The 17,962-nt window shown below is 31.5% G+C and overlaps 1 protein-coding gene across 1 annotated transcript; it reads right to left on the reverse strand.

Annotated features, from left to right (window-relative positions):
• Window positions 1–223: 223 nt before the first annotated feature.
• LOC110871956 (cytochrome b5) lies at window positions 224–5,909 on the reverse strand. Its single transcript, XM_022120725.2, has 3 exons — window positions 5,670–5,909; window positions 2,707–2,773; window positions 224–643 (listed from the first exon to the last, which is right to left on the reverse strand). Exons 1-3 carry the CDS (start codon window positions 5,754–5,756, stop codon window positions 399–401), a joined length of 399 nt encoding a protein of 132 aa, XP_021976417.1. The 5' UTR covers window positions 5,757–5,909; the 3' UTR covers window positions 224–398.
• Between the last annotated feature and the right edge of the window lie 12,053 nt (window positions 5,910–17,962).

Here is a 17,962-nt window from a genome sequence, read left to right on the forward strand (position 1 = left end):
TTTTCGGTTGCTATACCAATCGAATTCCTCTTTCGGTTGTTACATAAAGTGTCGGTATCATACTAACTGAATTGATACCGATAGAAAACCCGCTGCATAGCGCAGTTAAGGCATTGTGTTTAGCATGTGAACAAGAAACTCCACTCTAGTTCATAGCATTTGAAACTCCACTCCGTTAAAAATGGTGTGTATTAAAATATTTTATTTTTGATAGCATGCATACAATCAAATGTTTATACTTCTTGTTTGAACCAAAACAATCAACAGCCAACAATGAGACCTATTCAAAATCTTTAAATGGGCATCATATATCTAATATCTTTACCCAAATCATAGGTTTAAAAATTCAATGACATTTTAAGCCAGTTCTATGATCCGAATACTCAAAATTTCATGCTCTACTTGTTGCGTAAGTACAAGAAGGTGACAACAACCGATATGCCGACAACTGCCACTGGAGCCGCCCAGTATTGCTTGCTTAGGTCAACCAGCTTCTCAGGGATGTAACCTTTTTGTTTCTCCGATACAACTTCAAGTTGAGGGATGTCCGACGGGTCCAGCTCACCAACACAGAAAGTCTCCATAAGTTCCCTGGCACTCTTGCTGTGGCCCGCGTCTTCAAACTCATCCGTCGCATCTTTCCCTTCAAAATATAAAGTCTGTGTTAGAGGTGACGGTTTAAGACTGTTTACTAACAAATTGGTTGACTTGGTTTCTGTTTTATCTCAAACGGGTCACACATGAAAGAAATGGGTCGAAATGGTTATACAAAGTCTATTTTCAATATTACTAAACCAAATCTCCTAATACATAGCACATACAAGTACAACCTTTTAAATTGTTGATTAAAGATTTATATCAGGGATTCAGGCATAAAAAATAAGTAATTCAACTGTATTCTACAAATATGATAAAAATCCTGATATAAAAGTTGCTACCACTAAAATTACAATAACAAATTACCCACTAATAATGAAAAACGATACCTTTACGTTAATCATCCCGTAAATTCATAACTACCAAATAATAATTCATTTGAATTTCATAACAATCAACCTAATTGAATAGTTGCAAATATTTAGCTATTTAATTTCTTAAAAACCAATCTTCAATTTACTTTAACTTTCAAGAAAACAACATATATGTATTTTAGGGGTTGTTTGTTTAACTCTTAATAAGTCTCTTAATGGTTCATACCTCTCTTACTGGTTCAGTACTTAATGATTCAGACTGTTTGTTTCGTGAGTAGATGTCTGAATGGTTCAGACATTTGCCTCTGAATGGTTAAGCATTATACTGAGTCTGAATGGTTAAGACCTCTAATCTGAATTGGTCAGACATTTGCCTCTGAACGGTTAAGGATTATACTGGCTCTTAATGATTCAGACCTCTTACTGGTTCAGCACTTAATGGTTCAGACCTCTCTGGTTCAGCACTTAACCATTTAGTTCGCAAAAAAGAACATTTAATATGTTTAGTTCTGAATAATTAAAATTTAAATATTTTAATTCTCAAGAATCATTTAATGTCTTCTAAAATTTCAACCTAACTCACCTCATAACATTAGACATTAGATTTTCACAAGGTGAAAAAATTAACAAAGTCGAAGAGCTCAGCGTATCAGAGGAGGAGGAGCAAGTTTCAGTCTGGTTTTTACCAGGGCTATGTACATGAGGCTAGACCGCTAGACTGATTCATTGTTAAATGATTCAGTCCGATTTTTGAATGTTTACATTTCAGGCCAGTTTTAGCCGGTCTTGCGCATGCGCAGAACCAAGGTGCTCGCCTCACCAGACGTAATCACTCGTCTCCCTATCCTGAACCAAGACGCTCGCCTTACACTATACTACTATAGAGGCTTGGATTTGAGCCTCTGTATATAGAGGTTTGCTTTTGTTTTATCTAAGTTGTTCTCCATTATAGAGAATGGGATGGGATATGCATGCTCTAACAACCGGCCCACCACTTGACTCAAATGAAACTAACCAACAAATCCCACTAGCAACATAACGAAAACCGAAAATAACTGAACAAAATAATCGGTGCATGACAGCATGAGACTAACTGACTAAATAATCAGACACAAGGCAACCTTATTGACCAGACACAAGTGAGGCGAGCGCGTTGGTCGGTAATGTGAGTAGTAGCCTTTTGATGTATATTTTGAACACTGATCTAAAAGGAAACCAATTAATGTTTTTTAATTATATATTTGTAGAATGGCGTTAAATTGGTAATTAGATTAGATTTTAATTTATATTAGTAGACAAGACACGTACGCCTTCCGCGGTTGCACCTTTGACTGCCTACTTACCTAGATAAATAACTCTCAAGTTTAATTATATTTTACAACAGCAATCATTTTCTTAAGTCGTAAATAAGAAAGAACAAAAAAGGTTGTTTTGGCGTTAGTGTGTGACCCAAAGCCCATTTTGATCAAGTACTATATACGTCTACCATTACGACACCTCGAAGGGTAACCTTACCTAGAGAGAATTGAAAAAACTTCTATTTCACTTGAATAATAACAAAACAAAACAAAACATCTTATGAACACCAACTATAGTACTCTACCACCTCTAAGGTTGACAAATTATTTAAGATTTTTAACATAAGAGTGTGTCAAAATAGTAATGCAGTTAACATGGGCCCCCAAATTGGTAATAGACGCTCCTTTCACCAGTTTGAGGAAGTACAAGGAGTTACCTGTAACCTGAAGGATGACATCATCACCACCTGGATGTTCTTCTAGATATGATGACACATCATAGACCTGCCAAAGTGGTAATGCAAATGCTTATGTTATTTCAGTTTCAAAGACACAAAATATGTGACAAAGTAACATTTAGCTATTTAGGGGCTAGGGCATTTTTTGAGTGAACTTTTCCCGTATTCATCTAGTCCATTCAACTTTATTTTGAGAAAACCATTAATGTAATTAGAAATAAAAATGTATCCATACTACTTATTAACTCGTATCTACAGAGCAGCCCATTCAGCGACTGAACATATCTCTATCGGCCTCTGATAAGTGTAATATATTCATTTGTTATCACTTTTTGTCCTCCTAACTAATGTAAATCATAGTTATCGATAGCGAATAGCGACAAATAGCGACGAGGTACCTATATGCTATGTAGCGATAGCGACGAAATAGCGCCCGCTATTTTGTGTTTAGCGATAAGGTAGTTAAAAATTTAAGAAATAAAAAATAGCTATTTGTAATTTTTTTATATATATATATATAATGTTAATTTTATACTTTTTACGTATAAATTTTAAAATTCAAGGACCAAATGTAAACTAGTGATGATAGAGGGGGTTAAATGTTAAAATACACAAACTAATTTACACTTTTATGTAAATTTTTACAAGTTTTAGGGACTATGTGAAAACTAGTGAAAAGATAGAGGGGTTAAAGGTTAAAATCCAAAAAGTTAAACCTAAAAAGCTGAAACACAGAACAAACGCAGCCGCTCTTTTCTCTTCATCTTCTTCCTGACTTCCGGTAGGTTTCCGGCAGAAACTACAGCACCGGAGCCGGAATTCGTGGTCGGAATCCCGCAATAATCACGCTATGGAGTCGCTAAGTAACATATTGCGAGGTATGGTCGATTCGCTATGAAGCGCGCAATAGCGAACGCTATGTTCGCTATCGATAACTATGATGTAAATTGCATGTGCAATTAAACAACTTCCCTTATATAAGTATTTACCATCCCAGAACCCGGTGGCTAAACATGTATGCTAGAAAAGTAGAACGTGTGGCATAACTTCTTACTAGGAGTCATCAATGTTATAGCCATTAGTTCCTTCCTAGTATTCATTAATAATTACCTCTCATCTACTCTTTATGAACCACAACAACTCTCCCAAAATCCCAGGTTCCGTAACAAGCAGCCCTAATTCAGTAATTCCTACCGAGTTGACGTAAACATCACAAAAAGGAGACACGAAATGCGTAAAAGTAAACGTATAACAATGTCTAATTCAATGTTAAACCTATGCAGTTAATATCGGTGTCAAATATCGGCACCGATATTATCACCGATATTTGACCGATATATCACCAACATTTGACCGATATAACCGATATATCACCAACATTTGACCGATATAACCGATATATTACTGATATATCACTGAACTATTAGTCTTTAATTGCTATATATACATGTATAAATTCTGCATTATATTAAAATTACCGATACCTCACCGAGATAACCTATATCTCAAATATCGATCCTTGACCGATATCCGATATTTTACCGCATTAAGGTTGGGTGGTGTGGTATAAAGCCCCTAGAGGCTTTATCACGTCACATCAGCGCCACGTATACGCCAAGTAGACAAGGGCTTTATAGCTAACTACCATGCAATGGGATAAAGCCCCTTACCTATTAATAAAGAAAAAAAATGTGATTGGCTCTTGAAAAGTGGCCCCCAAGGTTTAAAAAACGGAAACGAGTTTCGAGGCGTTTTCCCTTCGCCTCACGAGGCGTAAGCCTCGAGACGAACCAAGGCGTAAGCCCGAGGCGGAATTAAAAAAATAATATAAAAATTATATATCTTTTGAAAAATAAAATACCAACATAAAATACAGAACTTTCCTAATGTAAGTAGACTTGTGAGAATAGTTTTGGGTTGAATATGATAAAAGTTTAATGTTTAAGGGTGTTTATGTAAGTTTTTGTAAATGAAATAAATAAAGGTGTAGTTATTTTCTTCGGTAACCCTAGCATCACTCTTTTATCTCTTTTATCGCCGTCATCAACTTCCTTTGTTCTACTTCTACCCTAATTTTCTTGGTACTCTCCATCGCTATAAGGTATGTCTCCATCTCTGTTCTACCCTATTTTTTCTTGATTGCGCATAGCTACAAGCATCGTACGTCTTTATCCAGCCCAAAAAACCCTAATTTATCCCGCCTATAAACCGTACGCCTCTGATTTACCGTTCCACCTCGAAACAAAACGTCCGCCTCGTACCACTGAGGCGTGCGTATAATAACCGGCACTGAGGCGCCGCCTCATGTACGATTTATCACCGTTCCGCCTTGAGGCGCGCCTCAAAACGGACGCCTCGAGCGTTTTTTAAAACTATGGTGGCCCCCACATGTGCAGCCCTTAACGCCCGTTAAGGGCATGGCGAAGAGGACGCTGGCGCCCCACCTATGGGCCTAGGAAGTGGGTTAGGGGCGCTATAGGGCGCCAATTCGTCTGATTTGGCACGGGGCGCTATACCACACCATGTGGTCTAACTGCATAGTGTTAAACTAGAGATCTAACAATGCTATAACTCCAATTCCAAATTCTTCTCTAAACTAGAACATCTTCAGTTCACACTCATCAACTACCAATTTTACAGTAGAAACCCTACAACTACAATGAGATCAACAGTATACAAATCAATTCAACACATAAATAATCATATACAAGTAATCAATCAATCAGTCACAAGTGAATTTAGCACGTGCTTACATACATACATGTAAGCTCAAATTTCAAACTCTTTTATAAGCTAAAACAACTTCACATTCATCAGATACAAATTTCACAGTAAAAACCTAAAACTACAATGAAATCAACAGCATAAAAACCAATCCAAAACATAAATGATCAAATACATGTAATCTCTATATATATACATAAATAGAGAGAGATATAAACCTTGCCGTCAACAACAATCCAGCAATCACCGGCGGAATTGTGCTCTGAAGCTTCTTGCATCGAGTATAGCTTCGTTAAAGTCGGCATTTCTTCGATTAAACCAGATGATTGAAGGATCAAGATAAGATAAAAGGATTTTATTACTTGTACTCTTATCTCAATCCCTCAATTCTGGCATGAATCGTGCGTTCGATTGTTGATGACGATAAAATGGCGATGTAACAGCCCTAGTCAATATCTTGTTGCCCAAGACACGATTGGATATTTTCTCATTTGGTTGGGCTCACTAGGCCCATTATATCTTGTGCAGCCCAGTTCTTTTTTTTTTTTTTATTTCAGAAGTAAATTCATTAACCTGTCCCCCTAGGTAGGGTTAAAAATAAACAGAACGTTCAGCGAACAGTTCGTAAACTATTCGACGGAAAGTTTATTTATTAAATAACGAGCATAAACAAGAATTTTCGTTCGCTAACCTAAACGAACAAAAATGAAAAGAAGATGCGTTCGATCGTTTATGTTCGTGAATGTTTTGTGATGTGTTCGTTTACGTTCACTCGTGTATGTTCATTTATGTTTGTTCACTTGAAGGGTTTATATGTTATATTTTTATTTTATTGGTTTTAGTTTTTTAAAAAAAAATTGAAACCTTAATTAAACTATACGTCTGCGCCAATATCCATCATTTGACCATTTTGATTTCAGTTTGTGTTAAAGCTTGAGAAACATCTTAATCTTTGTGTTAGTTAAGTTTATTACAATTATGTCAACTATGATCGAATAATTATGTTAAGTATTTATGTGTTTTTGGTAGATTTTTCATAATCTATGTAATGAGAAATGCATATTTTATTTCGTTCGTATTTTGTTTGTGTGCATGAACGTTCGTTTGTGTTCATATAAGTTCATGAATATATGTTTGTGTTCTTGTGTTATTTGTGTTCGTTTACGTTCGGTAAGTGTCTGTGAACAGTTCATGAATACATTCATTTCCTTAATGAACGGACACAAACAAGAAATCTCATTCGGTAAGCGTTCGTGAACAGTTCATGAATAGGTTCAATCCTTAATGAATGGACATGAACAAGGCTTTGTTCGTGTTTGATCGGTTCATTTACAGCCATACCCCAGGGCTTTGAGAATGAGGACATTCTTATACCTTACATTTTCAAAGAAGTTGAACAATGCTATAATCTAATTATTATATTTAGACAAATAACATAATTTAGCTTTTAGTTTTGCTTTTTTAATTAATTTTTTAATGAATTGTTAAAATACATTTTTAAAGGAGTTGAAGAGTGCTATAATTTAATTATTATATGTAGACAAATAACATAATTTAGCTTTTAGTTTTGCTTTTTTAATTAATTATTTAATGAATTGTTAAAATGGAGTACATCAAACGTTTTTTATTTTTATAATTATTTTTAATATAATCATTATAATTTTTTGTTGTTATAATTCCTTTCGAATAGATTTTCTTTTACATTTTCAAGGGACATGAATAATGTTATATTTTAATTATTACATTTGGACAAATAACATATTTTAACTATTTAAAAGACATACAGGAGCTCAATTGGTCAGACTGTTTGTTTCGTGAGCAGATGTCTGAATGATTCAGACATTTGCCTCTAAATGGTTAAGCATTATACTAAGTCTAAATGGTTAGGAGCTTTTATCTGAGTTAGTCAGACATTTGCCTCTGAATGGTTATACATTATACTAGCTCTTAATGATTCAGACATCTTACTCAGACATCTTAATAGTTCAGTACTTATTGAGAAGTTGTCAAACAACCCTTTAACTAAATAGGGTTTTTTGGACCATTTAACGAATTTTACCTTTTTTTTACTAGAAAACACACTCTCTACTTTACACCTACTCTACTGCTAATTCACCACACCTACACGGTTGCACTCCGTAAGATTTGAACCCATAACGACATAGTTGAACATACCACTTTACTACCTTAACTAGGTGAGACACCCGCGCTTCGCAGCGGGGTGTCTCGTAAGTAGGTGGTAAGCACCTTTTTGTACTAAACTATCACACATACAACACAAAACAAAGAACCTACATTGTTTGTTTTATTTCTAATGAAAAATGTTATAACTCGAATACAATTCCGAGTTCAATAAACTTTATATCTGAGCGTTGAGAAAAAAATTAAACGCGTAGATTTTTTATAGAAAGAAAACGAAAACAAACTTTCCAAAGTTCTCATAATGCACTTAGTTGTAATTTGAGTTTTTTTTTTCTCATCGAATAATAATTTTGATACTATTTAAATAAGAACATGGCTAGAATAATACTAAATTAACGAATAACTGTTATGTTGGATTATTGGTGCAAATGTCATTCGGTCGGAATCGATGCGGTATGTCAGGGTATCGGCACGGTCCCACCACTCGACAAAATACTCTATTTTAATATAAGTCCATTGTTAACAAAATTTATACCAAAGTAAACACACTATGTATTCATTTTCTTTTAAATTAACTAATGCAACCTACAGAAAGAAAATCAAATTAAATGAACTAAAAATGTATATTATTTATAATATAAAGAGTAAATAAAGTAATTAGTAATATAACAGTTTGTTAAAACATATATAAAACAAATATAAACTTTTACTAAATATTTGAAAAGTGTAGAAATGAAACTACCAGAATTCTATTACACAAGTTTACAAGGCGACAATGAAAAATTGTATAATAAAAAATGGACAAAAAGAAACCTTCTTTGAAACCATTATGTACGGTTTTGGATTTGAGTGTATAGGTGATATGCTAAACTAGTAAGAGATCTGAATCATTAAGAGCTAAACAAACTGCTCCTAAGTAAGTCATGGTTTTCGAACCCTCTAAACCGATTATTAACTAAATTGGTTTTTTACATAACCGGTTTTGATCAAGGTTTAAAAAGCCGGTTCAGAGTTTTTTTATAAAATCAAGATGTTCACCTATATTCATGCCGAGTGTTAGATGTTATTATTGATTTTTATTTCAGTTTTCATTTTATTTTTTATTTTTAGTCATGTGTTGTTTCTTAAAAGGTTACGTAAAAAGGATATAATATGAAGTTTTTTTCTAGGAAGTAATCTTGACCATAAATTGATTTAATCAAGGGCTAAGATTAAATGAGCGAAATTGAAGAAAAAAAAGAAGGCGCGTGGGTTTGTGTAGGGGCATTCTAGTCAATCCAGGGCAATAGTTTCTCTCTCCTCCAATCCCACCCCCCATTTTTTAAACGTTAATAACTCTTTCATACGACATTATTTTTTTATAAAAATTGCACCAAAAAACGAGAGTTTTTTTATCTTTAAAACGAGCATACTATTGCTATGTTTTCGAAAACCCAGTTGCGTAAAACGCAATGGACAAAAAACGTAAAAACGACTTTTCTAAAACGCAATGGACCAAAAACACAAAGAAATGTCTTATTTCTAAAACGCAATGGTCAGAAAACACAAAGAAATGTCTTATTTTTAAAACGCAATGACCTAAAAACACAAAAGAAAGTGTTCTTTATAAAACGCAATGGACTGAAAACACATAAAAATATGTTTACCTAAAACGCAATGGACTAAAAACACATAAAAATGTGTTTTTTTTTAAACGCATTGGAGCAAAAAACACACAAAAATGTGTTTTCCTAAAACGCAATATATAAAAACATAAAAGAAAGTGTTTTTTTTTTTTTTTTTTCTAAAACGCAGTGAACTAAAAACTTTTATGTGTTTTACCTAAAACGCAATGAACTAAAAACACAATAAAATGTGTTGTTTTTAAAACCCAATAAACTGATAATACAAAAAAAAAGTGTTTTTTCATTACTTTGTAAAATGCAATGACTCGATTCAAAAGCCCAAATCGTAAAAATACAATTAAAAAATTTCTTGTATAGATCGAAGCCGATTTCCTCAGATTTATTCAACGATTGACGAAATTTGAATGTTAGAAACACTTATCAGCGATCGAATCGAGTGATTCGCTTAAAAATCACGGGAAAAATGAGATATTGTATAAAATTAAACTGAGTTTTCTTTAAAAAGGTTGAAGAACACGTTGATTGGATGTTTGAATCATTGATTGGTGACGAAAATCGTACTATAATGTAGTGATTATTGAGATAGAAAGTGAAGAAAAAGGTTGAAGACGGTGGGTTTTGAAGTTACAGAGAGAAGAAGGGGGAATATTGGATAAGATTGGCTAAAATACTGTTTCTCTTTATTTTAAATTTTGCCACATGTCATAATCTTATTGTTTTCTATCTTTTTTAGCCAAAATAAACTTTGTATTTGATCATCTGATGTGTATATTATAAGTTGTTGATGATTACAAATTAAAAAGTTAAAGTTAATATTTAGTCAGATAATTAAATTATCATTTTTTTTAGCTTTTGATCGCATATAATAATTTAGTTAGATAATTAAAGATTATGTTTCTTTTTAAATCACCTATTTATTTTCATCTTAAATATATCTTAAGGGTAAGATCAAATGAAAAAAAATATCTTTTTATTTTTTAAATCAATTGTTAAAATGAAAATGTAGTGAAAAAGAATAGGGTAAGGGTATTCTTGGAAAAACCTATTTATTGACTTTGTCTCTTCACGTGCATATTTCAACCCATTTTTAAACATTCATAACTTTTTTATATGACATTATTTTTTTAATAAAAAATTCACCATAAAATCGAGCATCTTTTTGTCTTTTTATTTGAGTACCATATTGATATATAAAATATGATAACTAAAAAAAACTATAAAAATGTGTTACATTTCTATGTTGTATAACATTTTTTTGTGCTACATTGTTTTGCTAAATTTTGTATTAGATTTTTTTTGTGCTGAATTTTTTTGTGTTATATATTTTTGTACTGGATTTTTTGTGATATATTTTTTTACTAGATTTTTTGTGTTACATTTTAGTCATAGATTTTTCTTGTCGTATTTTTCAGAAAACAAAAAGGGTGTCACATGTCATTTTCACACTTCTACTTATAAGGATCAAAATGTTTTAGTACCAAAATGTTTTTCCTTCCTACTTATAAAGAGTGTTACATGTCATCATCACAATTTTTTTAGGCTACTTTTGCAAAACCCACTTTTTAGTAAATCATTCCCCTATATCTTAAATCAACAAATCTAAAAAATACCCAAAACTATGATAAGCAAACATTACCAAACACCATTCACATATATTTATAACTCTAAATTCTAAAAGATTGAATTTACATGTTTTTTTTTTTTTTTTTTTTTTTTTTTTTTTTTTTTGCATTTTAAGGGCAATATCATATCCGTCATGAACATATTTGTTTTTTAGTGGGTGTTAGCTGAGTTACTTGTCGTTAGTCATGTGTTGATGCATCTTCCTAGCTTGATACCTCAACTGTTACTAACAATTTTGTAATCACGGTAGGTGATCGAAAGATGAGAGAAGAGGAACACAAGAGAAGAGGAAAACTCAGTTCATTCGATGATAATTATTTTCACAACTCGCGCCTATATACAAACTAAACTATTCACTATGACTCTATACTAATAGACAATTACAATTAACCCCCTCTATTTATTGACACGTAACATCAATCATATAAAACCACTTAATCTAACAATTTTTTTCCTTTTCGGTTTTGTCTTGATAGGTTGTCCACCTAAATCTATTTCTCTTGAAGGTGCGAAGTACATTTTTTTTTGTTTTGATCTCCATGATCATCATCTATAGATGTGAGCATATACGACAAGCAATCATCATTATCATGGAGTTGCGCGGATAATATATTGTTTGTGTGCTTACTCAATGGCGGATTCAGAAACTTTTTCCACGGGGTTCATTTTGCTATATTTTTACTAATTCTCACTAACTATTTTCTAAATAATACAGGATTTCCACTAAATTTTCCCATTTTTTCCATACCGAGGGTGTTCCTGGAAACCCCCCAAAAACCCCTTGGATCCGCCCCTGAGCTTACTACTAGCCACTAGTCAACCGAGAGATGGCTTATCACTATTTTATTGTTAGTGAGAAGCAAGATGCACATAACGTCTAGTGACCAAGGCTTTGATTAGAAAAGCAGAAAGCAAGCCGCCCATAGTGCGTGGTGATAAATGCATTGAGCGGAGCCAATAAAGGATTGTGTGTTATCCCTCTATCATGTGCGACATTCTAGGCTTTTTCTCGGTTTTCATCACTGGTTCAATCGTCACTGTGTGTCAATGTGCTAAAAACAATACTTGTAAAGAGCGGTATGCAAGTGTATATGAGCATGTATGACTAAGAAGGGGACGATGATAAAGGTGCCTCAAATGCTAGAAGCGTCCATGAATTCTTAAAGTGTAATGATGCATAAAAAAGCATGCATTAAGTGGAGTCGAACCAAATTTTCAACGTGAGGGACCACATGCTACATAAGCTACAAACAATTACATTTTTGGACAAAATATCAAATACAAATATTCTTGTCATACAAGATGTATGAATATGATAAAAATGTAAAAAAAAAAATGTGATGGTATTTTCGTAATTATTTACTCGTAGAGTAATTATCAAAATTACTCTACAAATGATCTTGTAGAGTAATTTTGATCTTGTAAACTAATTTTGTAGAGTATCATAATTACTCTACAAATGATCTTGTATGGTAAAGTTTTGTTTTTGTAAAGTAATTTTGTAGAGTAATTCTAAATTGAATATTGTTTGATAAACTTCCAGAGTAATTTTGATACACTTGTAGAGTAATTTTCATAATTACCATACATGATCAAAATTACTCTACAAGATCATTTTTAGAGTAATTTTGTTAATTACCCTACAAGCAAATAATTACGAAAATGTCACCGTGTTTTTTTGGCTTTTTCATGTCTTTTATACATTTTGTATGATAAGGCACTTTGTACATGAAGTTAACTCTACATTTTTGTATGCAAACTTTTATATCAAAACTAAATGGCTTATGTTAGAAAAATAAATAAATAGTAATAGATCCGCAAATCACTTATTTTAATGTATATATGTTTTTGTTTATGTGTGCGTGTGGACCGAAGTCAAACCAACTAGACCTGTAACTCTGTAAGGTTGAATTCGGGTTGTAACCCTGTATTCTGAAACGGTTCGAACCCAGTCAAACCTGACCCACAGGTTAAAACATAGTTTCAAACTCGATCATCCAAACCCCCCCCCCCCCCCCCAAAAAAAAAAGAAAAAAAAACCCACCAACACAACCCGGTTTTGACTTTTATTGATCCATTCCGACCCACATTCAACCCAAACCGATTTGGGCCCACAACTTGATTTGTCATTTGTAGGCCTGGCAAATAAAACCCATTTGGGTTTTTTGGGTTATTTTGGGTCATTTTAAAAATGAGAATGGGTTAGGATGGGTTAAGAAATAACTAAGGATGGGTCAGGATGGGTTATATGATATCTATTTAAAATAATTCGTGGGTTATGATGGGTATTACGCACGATACATGGATAACTCAAAAAGAGCATCATAGGCAGATTTTTCATCCCATTCGAGTGTTCGTACATGTTGGCTTCACAAATAATAAAAATTTTAAAGATAATAAAATATTTAAAAATAATAAAAATTTTCCAAAAAATCAGAAAAATAAAAAAAAATTCTAAAAAATAAAAAATAAAAATAAAAATCCAAAAAATTCTAAAAAATAAAAAAAAAATCAAAAAATCAGAAAAATAAGAAAAAAATCCAAAAATTCTAAAAAAATCAAAAAAATATAAAAAAATAAAAAAATGATAAAAAATCCAAAAAATTCTAAAAAATCAAAAAAACAATAAAAAATCTAAAAAAATTCTAAAAAATCAAAAAAATAATAAAAAATCAAAAAAATGATAAAAAATCCAAAAATTCTAGAAAAATGATAAAAATCAAAAAAATGATAAAGTTCTAAAAATTCTAAAAAATAATAAAAATCCAAAAAATTCTAAAAAAATCAAAAAAATAATAAAAAATCCAAAAAAATCTAAAAAATCAAAAAAATAATAAAAAAAACAAAAAAATAATAAAAAAATCCAGAAAATTCTAAAAAATAAAAAAAATCTATAAAATTCTAAAAAAATAAAAAAAATAATAAAAAATCCAAAGAATTCTAAAAAATAAAAAATTATAAAAAATAAAAAATAATAATAAAAACTCAAAAAAAATCCAAAAAATTGTAAAACATCCAAAAAATAAAAAAAATCCAAAAATTCTAAAAAATAAAAAAAAAATCTAAAAAATCATAAAAATAAAAAAAATCTAAAAAATAAAAAAATAATAATAAATCAAAAAATAATAAAAAATCAAAAAATTCTAAAAAATCCAAAAATTCTAAAAATGTTTTTAGGATTTTTAAGGTTTTTTTTATTTTTTAGAATATTTTAAGATTTTTTAGATTTATTTTGATTTTTTAGGGTTTTTTATTTCTTAGAATTTCTTTGCTTTTTTTATTTTTTAGAATTTTTTTGATTTTTTTATTATTTTTTGATTTTTTTTGAATTTTTTGGATTTTTATTATTTTTTAGAATTTTTTTTGTTTTTTTAGATTTTTAGAAATTTTTTTTATTTTTTAGAATTTTTTTTATTTTTTTTTATTTTTAGATTTTTTTGATTTTTTAATTTTTTTTGATATTTTTGAATTTTATATTTTTTAGAATTTTTTTTGATTTTTTAGAATTTTTTATGATTTTAGGATTTTTGAAGAATTTTTTGGATTTTTTTTATTATTTTTTGATTTTTTGGAATTTTTTGATTTTTTAGAATTTTTTCGATTTTTTAGAAATTTTTTGGTTTTTTTATTTTTTACCATTTTCTGGATTTTTTATTTGATTTTTTAGAATTTTTTATGATTTTAGGATTTTTTTTAGAATTTTTTTTATTATTTTTTGATTTTTTGTAATTTTTTTGATTTTTTAGATTTTTTTTATTTTTTTAGATTTTTTTTTATTTTTTAGAATTTTTTTGATTTTTTTTTATTTTTAATTTTTTTGATTTTTTAGAATTTTTTATTATTTTTTTGATTTTTTATATCTTTTTGGATTTGTTTGAATTTTTTATCATGCCCAAATACATCTTGACCAAAAACCCATCTTGACCTAAACCCATTCTAACCCATTTCTTACTAAACCCATTCTAACCCAAACCCATTCTAACCCATGCCCATCCTAACCCATTACCCAAACTTACCCAACCCACCCATTTTGCCACTCCTAGTCATTTGTGCACCTCTAAGTTACTCAACCTTTTTTTTACCAGCCTTTTATTAAATATAAGCCAATGGAAACACGATTCAATCCGGTAAAAAAAATCTGAATCAGTTCCTTTTACCTGATTTAATAATATAAAAGTCGACGCCACAATCCAATAGAAAACAAACCAAACATGATCGAGTTTAATAATATAAAAGTCGACGACCCCATTCAAAAATATTCATGGTCCGTCATTGTATGTTTTATGTGCTAATGTTTGAATATATGACAACTAATTGTTTGACCCGTCAACTATAGCTTGGATTTTATTAGATGTAGCTTATCTAGTCTTTCATAAAACAAAAAAAAATATCATTAGCTTAATCCAAATCAGGATATAACAAGCTTATTGGAATTATTAGGTGTAATAGAAAAACGGGTTATCATTCTTGGCTCCACTCACTTGGATAGTTGGGTTGTTGGGTGCGGTTTTGGGATGAAGGTAAAGTTGACCGGACCCAGTTTGGTGCATGCATCATTTGATGATTTGATTTACCCATAGACCTCAATGAAGAAATCATTAGACTAGACTACCCACCTATTTATTAGCCACACTTATGCATATTTGAGTAAATCACGGTTAAATTAATATTTATCACTTGTTGAAAGCCAATATGTAACACATTATGAGGTAACTTAAGTAACTATGATTTAAGATATATTGAAGAGAGTATTACATATTTAATTTATCATGTTTTTTTATTTACATTACTAGTAGTGGGTTAATGTAACATGATTTATATAGTTATATGAATGAATATTTATCACCTGTTGAAGCAAATTTGTTAATCTAAGGGTGTAAGGAGCGCTTGACTCCCATGTCAATATGCCACAGCTCCAAGCTAGTCAGCAACACATCAACTTTCGTCACTACTTGACTCTTACTTGCAACAACTTGTCAAATTACAACAAATCATATGTCTCTCATGTTTCATATGTCACAACCGAATTTAAAAACTAAAAACAAATTAGTTTGATTGGTTAGATTTAGAATTGGGCCCGAACCCACCTCTCCATCATCTACACTATCGCGTTGTTGCTTCGCGAACAAGTTGTACAAAACCGGTCTCATAACCTCATTATTCTTTATGATGTTTAAAGCCATGTTTTGTTTTTATATCCCTATGTTACTACTCTTTATTGCTCCTTGCAAATTGTTATTCAATTTTCGGCCGTATTTGTGTGGGGGGTCCACTCTCCTCTCTCCGACACCATCCTTACTTAGACCATGTGTAGTGGAAAGGGAATATAATGCCCCCACCCTAGGGCATTTTACGCCATGTGGCGGTCCAGTCAGCAAAAGGGCATTATTAGGCGTTTTCTAAAATGGGGTGTAATGGGGATGGGGCATTATTGGGCATTATTGGGGCATTAAATAAAATAAAGAAAAAACCCCTAAAAAATCTCATTGGTCAGTCAACCCTCCCACAATCCCCTTTAGGCGTTTTATATATCACGCCAAAGCAATTTTTTTTTGAGCATAATGCCCCATAATGCCCAATGTAATGGGAGTGGGGGGCATTTTTTTTGAGCATAATGCCCACATAATGCCCCACTACGGGTGGTCTATGTTGGATTTTCAAATATACTTTTGACAACTATTGTGTCATTACTTTATGTTATGTCTTATTTTGGCATATGAAAATCCAAATATACTTTGACACCATCCACAATTTCCTAATACTAAGTTATTAGGAGAAATTATTGTTCCGAGTGGAAGGACTTAAAGGAAAATATTGTTTTAATTTCCAACTCTCAATGATAATGTTTTGGTATGATTAAATAAATATATGATTTGATGAGTAGCTTAAAAGTTTGAACCACATAATTACTACTTTTTAGTTCTACACGTAAGGAGTATCGATTTTATTAATTTTCATATGGACTTAGCTATATAAAAATAATACATAGGTGTTGTATAGCATATGGGTTCCTCTTCTTTAAATCCAAATCTAAAGTTTATTGATAATTATGCGTCGTCAAAACAACCAATTATAAAAAAAGTAACATGTAACCGTAACAAATTACGCCGCAACCAATTTTTAAATAGTAAAATTGATCCGATCAAAAACAAAATTATGGTCTTACTTAGGGGTCAAGAAATTACTATTCCCAATAATACATATTTTTACTATTTCATTTTAACCCTTAATAATTAATCCCCTAAGGGTATGATGCGGTGCGAGGGTGGTGGTGGGGCTCATGGCCTTCCTACTTAGAGGGTTGTGATGATGATTAGGACCATAACCACATTTTAATACCTTAGAACCTAACAATGTTAGATGAGATGAGCATATTAGTCCCACTTCCCATTAGGGTGTTATGGTATTTCCTTATACTTTAGTCTATATACGCATGTTAGAGCAACTTGGGTATGATATATGGGTTTCACACGATTTATAAATGCTCAGTAAACTAAATTTATAAGTGAAATAAGCACACAAATCGTTCCTTCTTCAACTTTTCTTACGTTTTTTTTTTTTTTTTTTTTTTTTTTTTTTTTTTTTTTTGTAATTAGGTTTAGAGTTTAGCTCACATGTTTGGAGGCTTATGATGAAGGCTTTTATATATGAAGCGAGTTTATATACGCATATGTGTTTCATTGTTTTTATTGTGATGATTCTGGTGTAAAATGGTGACGGATATTTTTATCAAAATAAAAAATGTATTTGTTCATTGGACTCAATTTCATAGAAAGGTCTTAATTTCCACTAGAAGCAAACCTTAATTGACTCGAATTTAAATGTCATCGAGCGGTGGTGAAATGCGGAGTGACAAGGTGTAAGACTCCGCTTAAAGAGTATTTAAATTTCACGACTAGCTCTCTCCCAGTCCCGGTCACCACTTCGAGTTTGGCTCTGATACCAGTGTTACATACCAAACAAAAAAACTCAACCCAAAAGACTAGTCTGATGGGTGAGAGAGTCCATTTGGTACATAAACCCCACATTAGTTACTCATACAACCCGATGTAGGACAAATTCCATACTTTATAATGGTTTTAGTCTATAAGAAAGAGAAGATGAATTGAAGGAGATTTGAA

Source organism: Helianthus annuus, chromosome 8, assembly GCF_002127325.2.
Source record: "Helianthus annuus cultivar XRQ/B chromosome 8, HanXRQr2.0-SUNRISE, whole genome shotgun sequence".
Classification (NCBI taxonomy): Eukaryota; Viridiplantae; Streptophyta; class Magnoliopsida; order Asterales; family Asteraceae; genus Helianthus; species Helianthus annuus.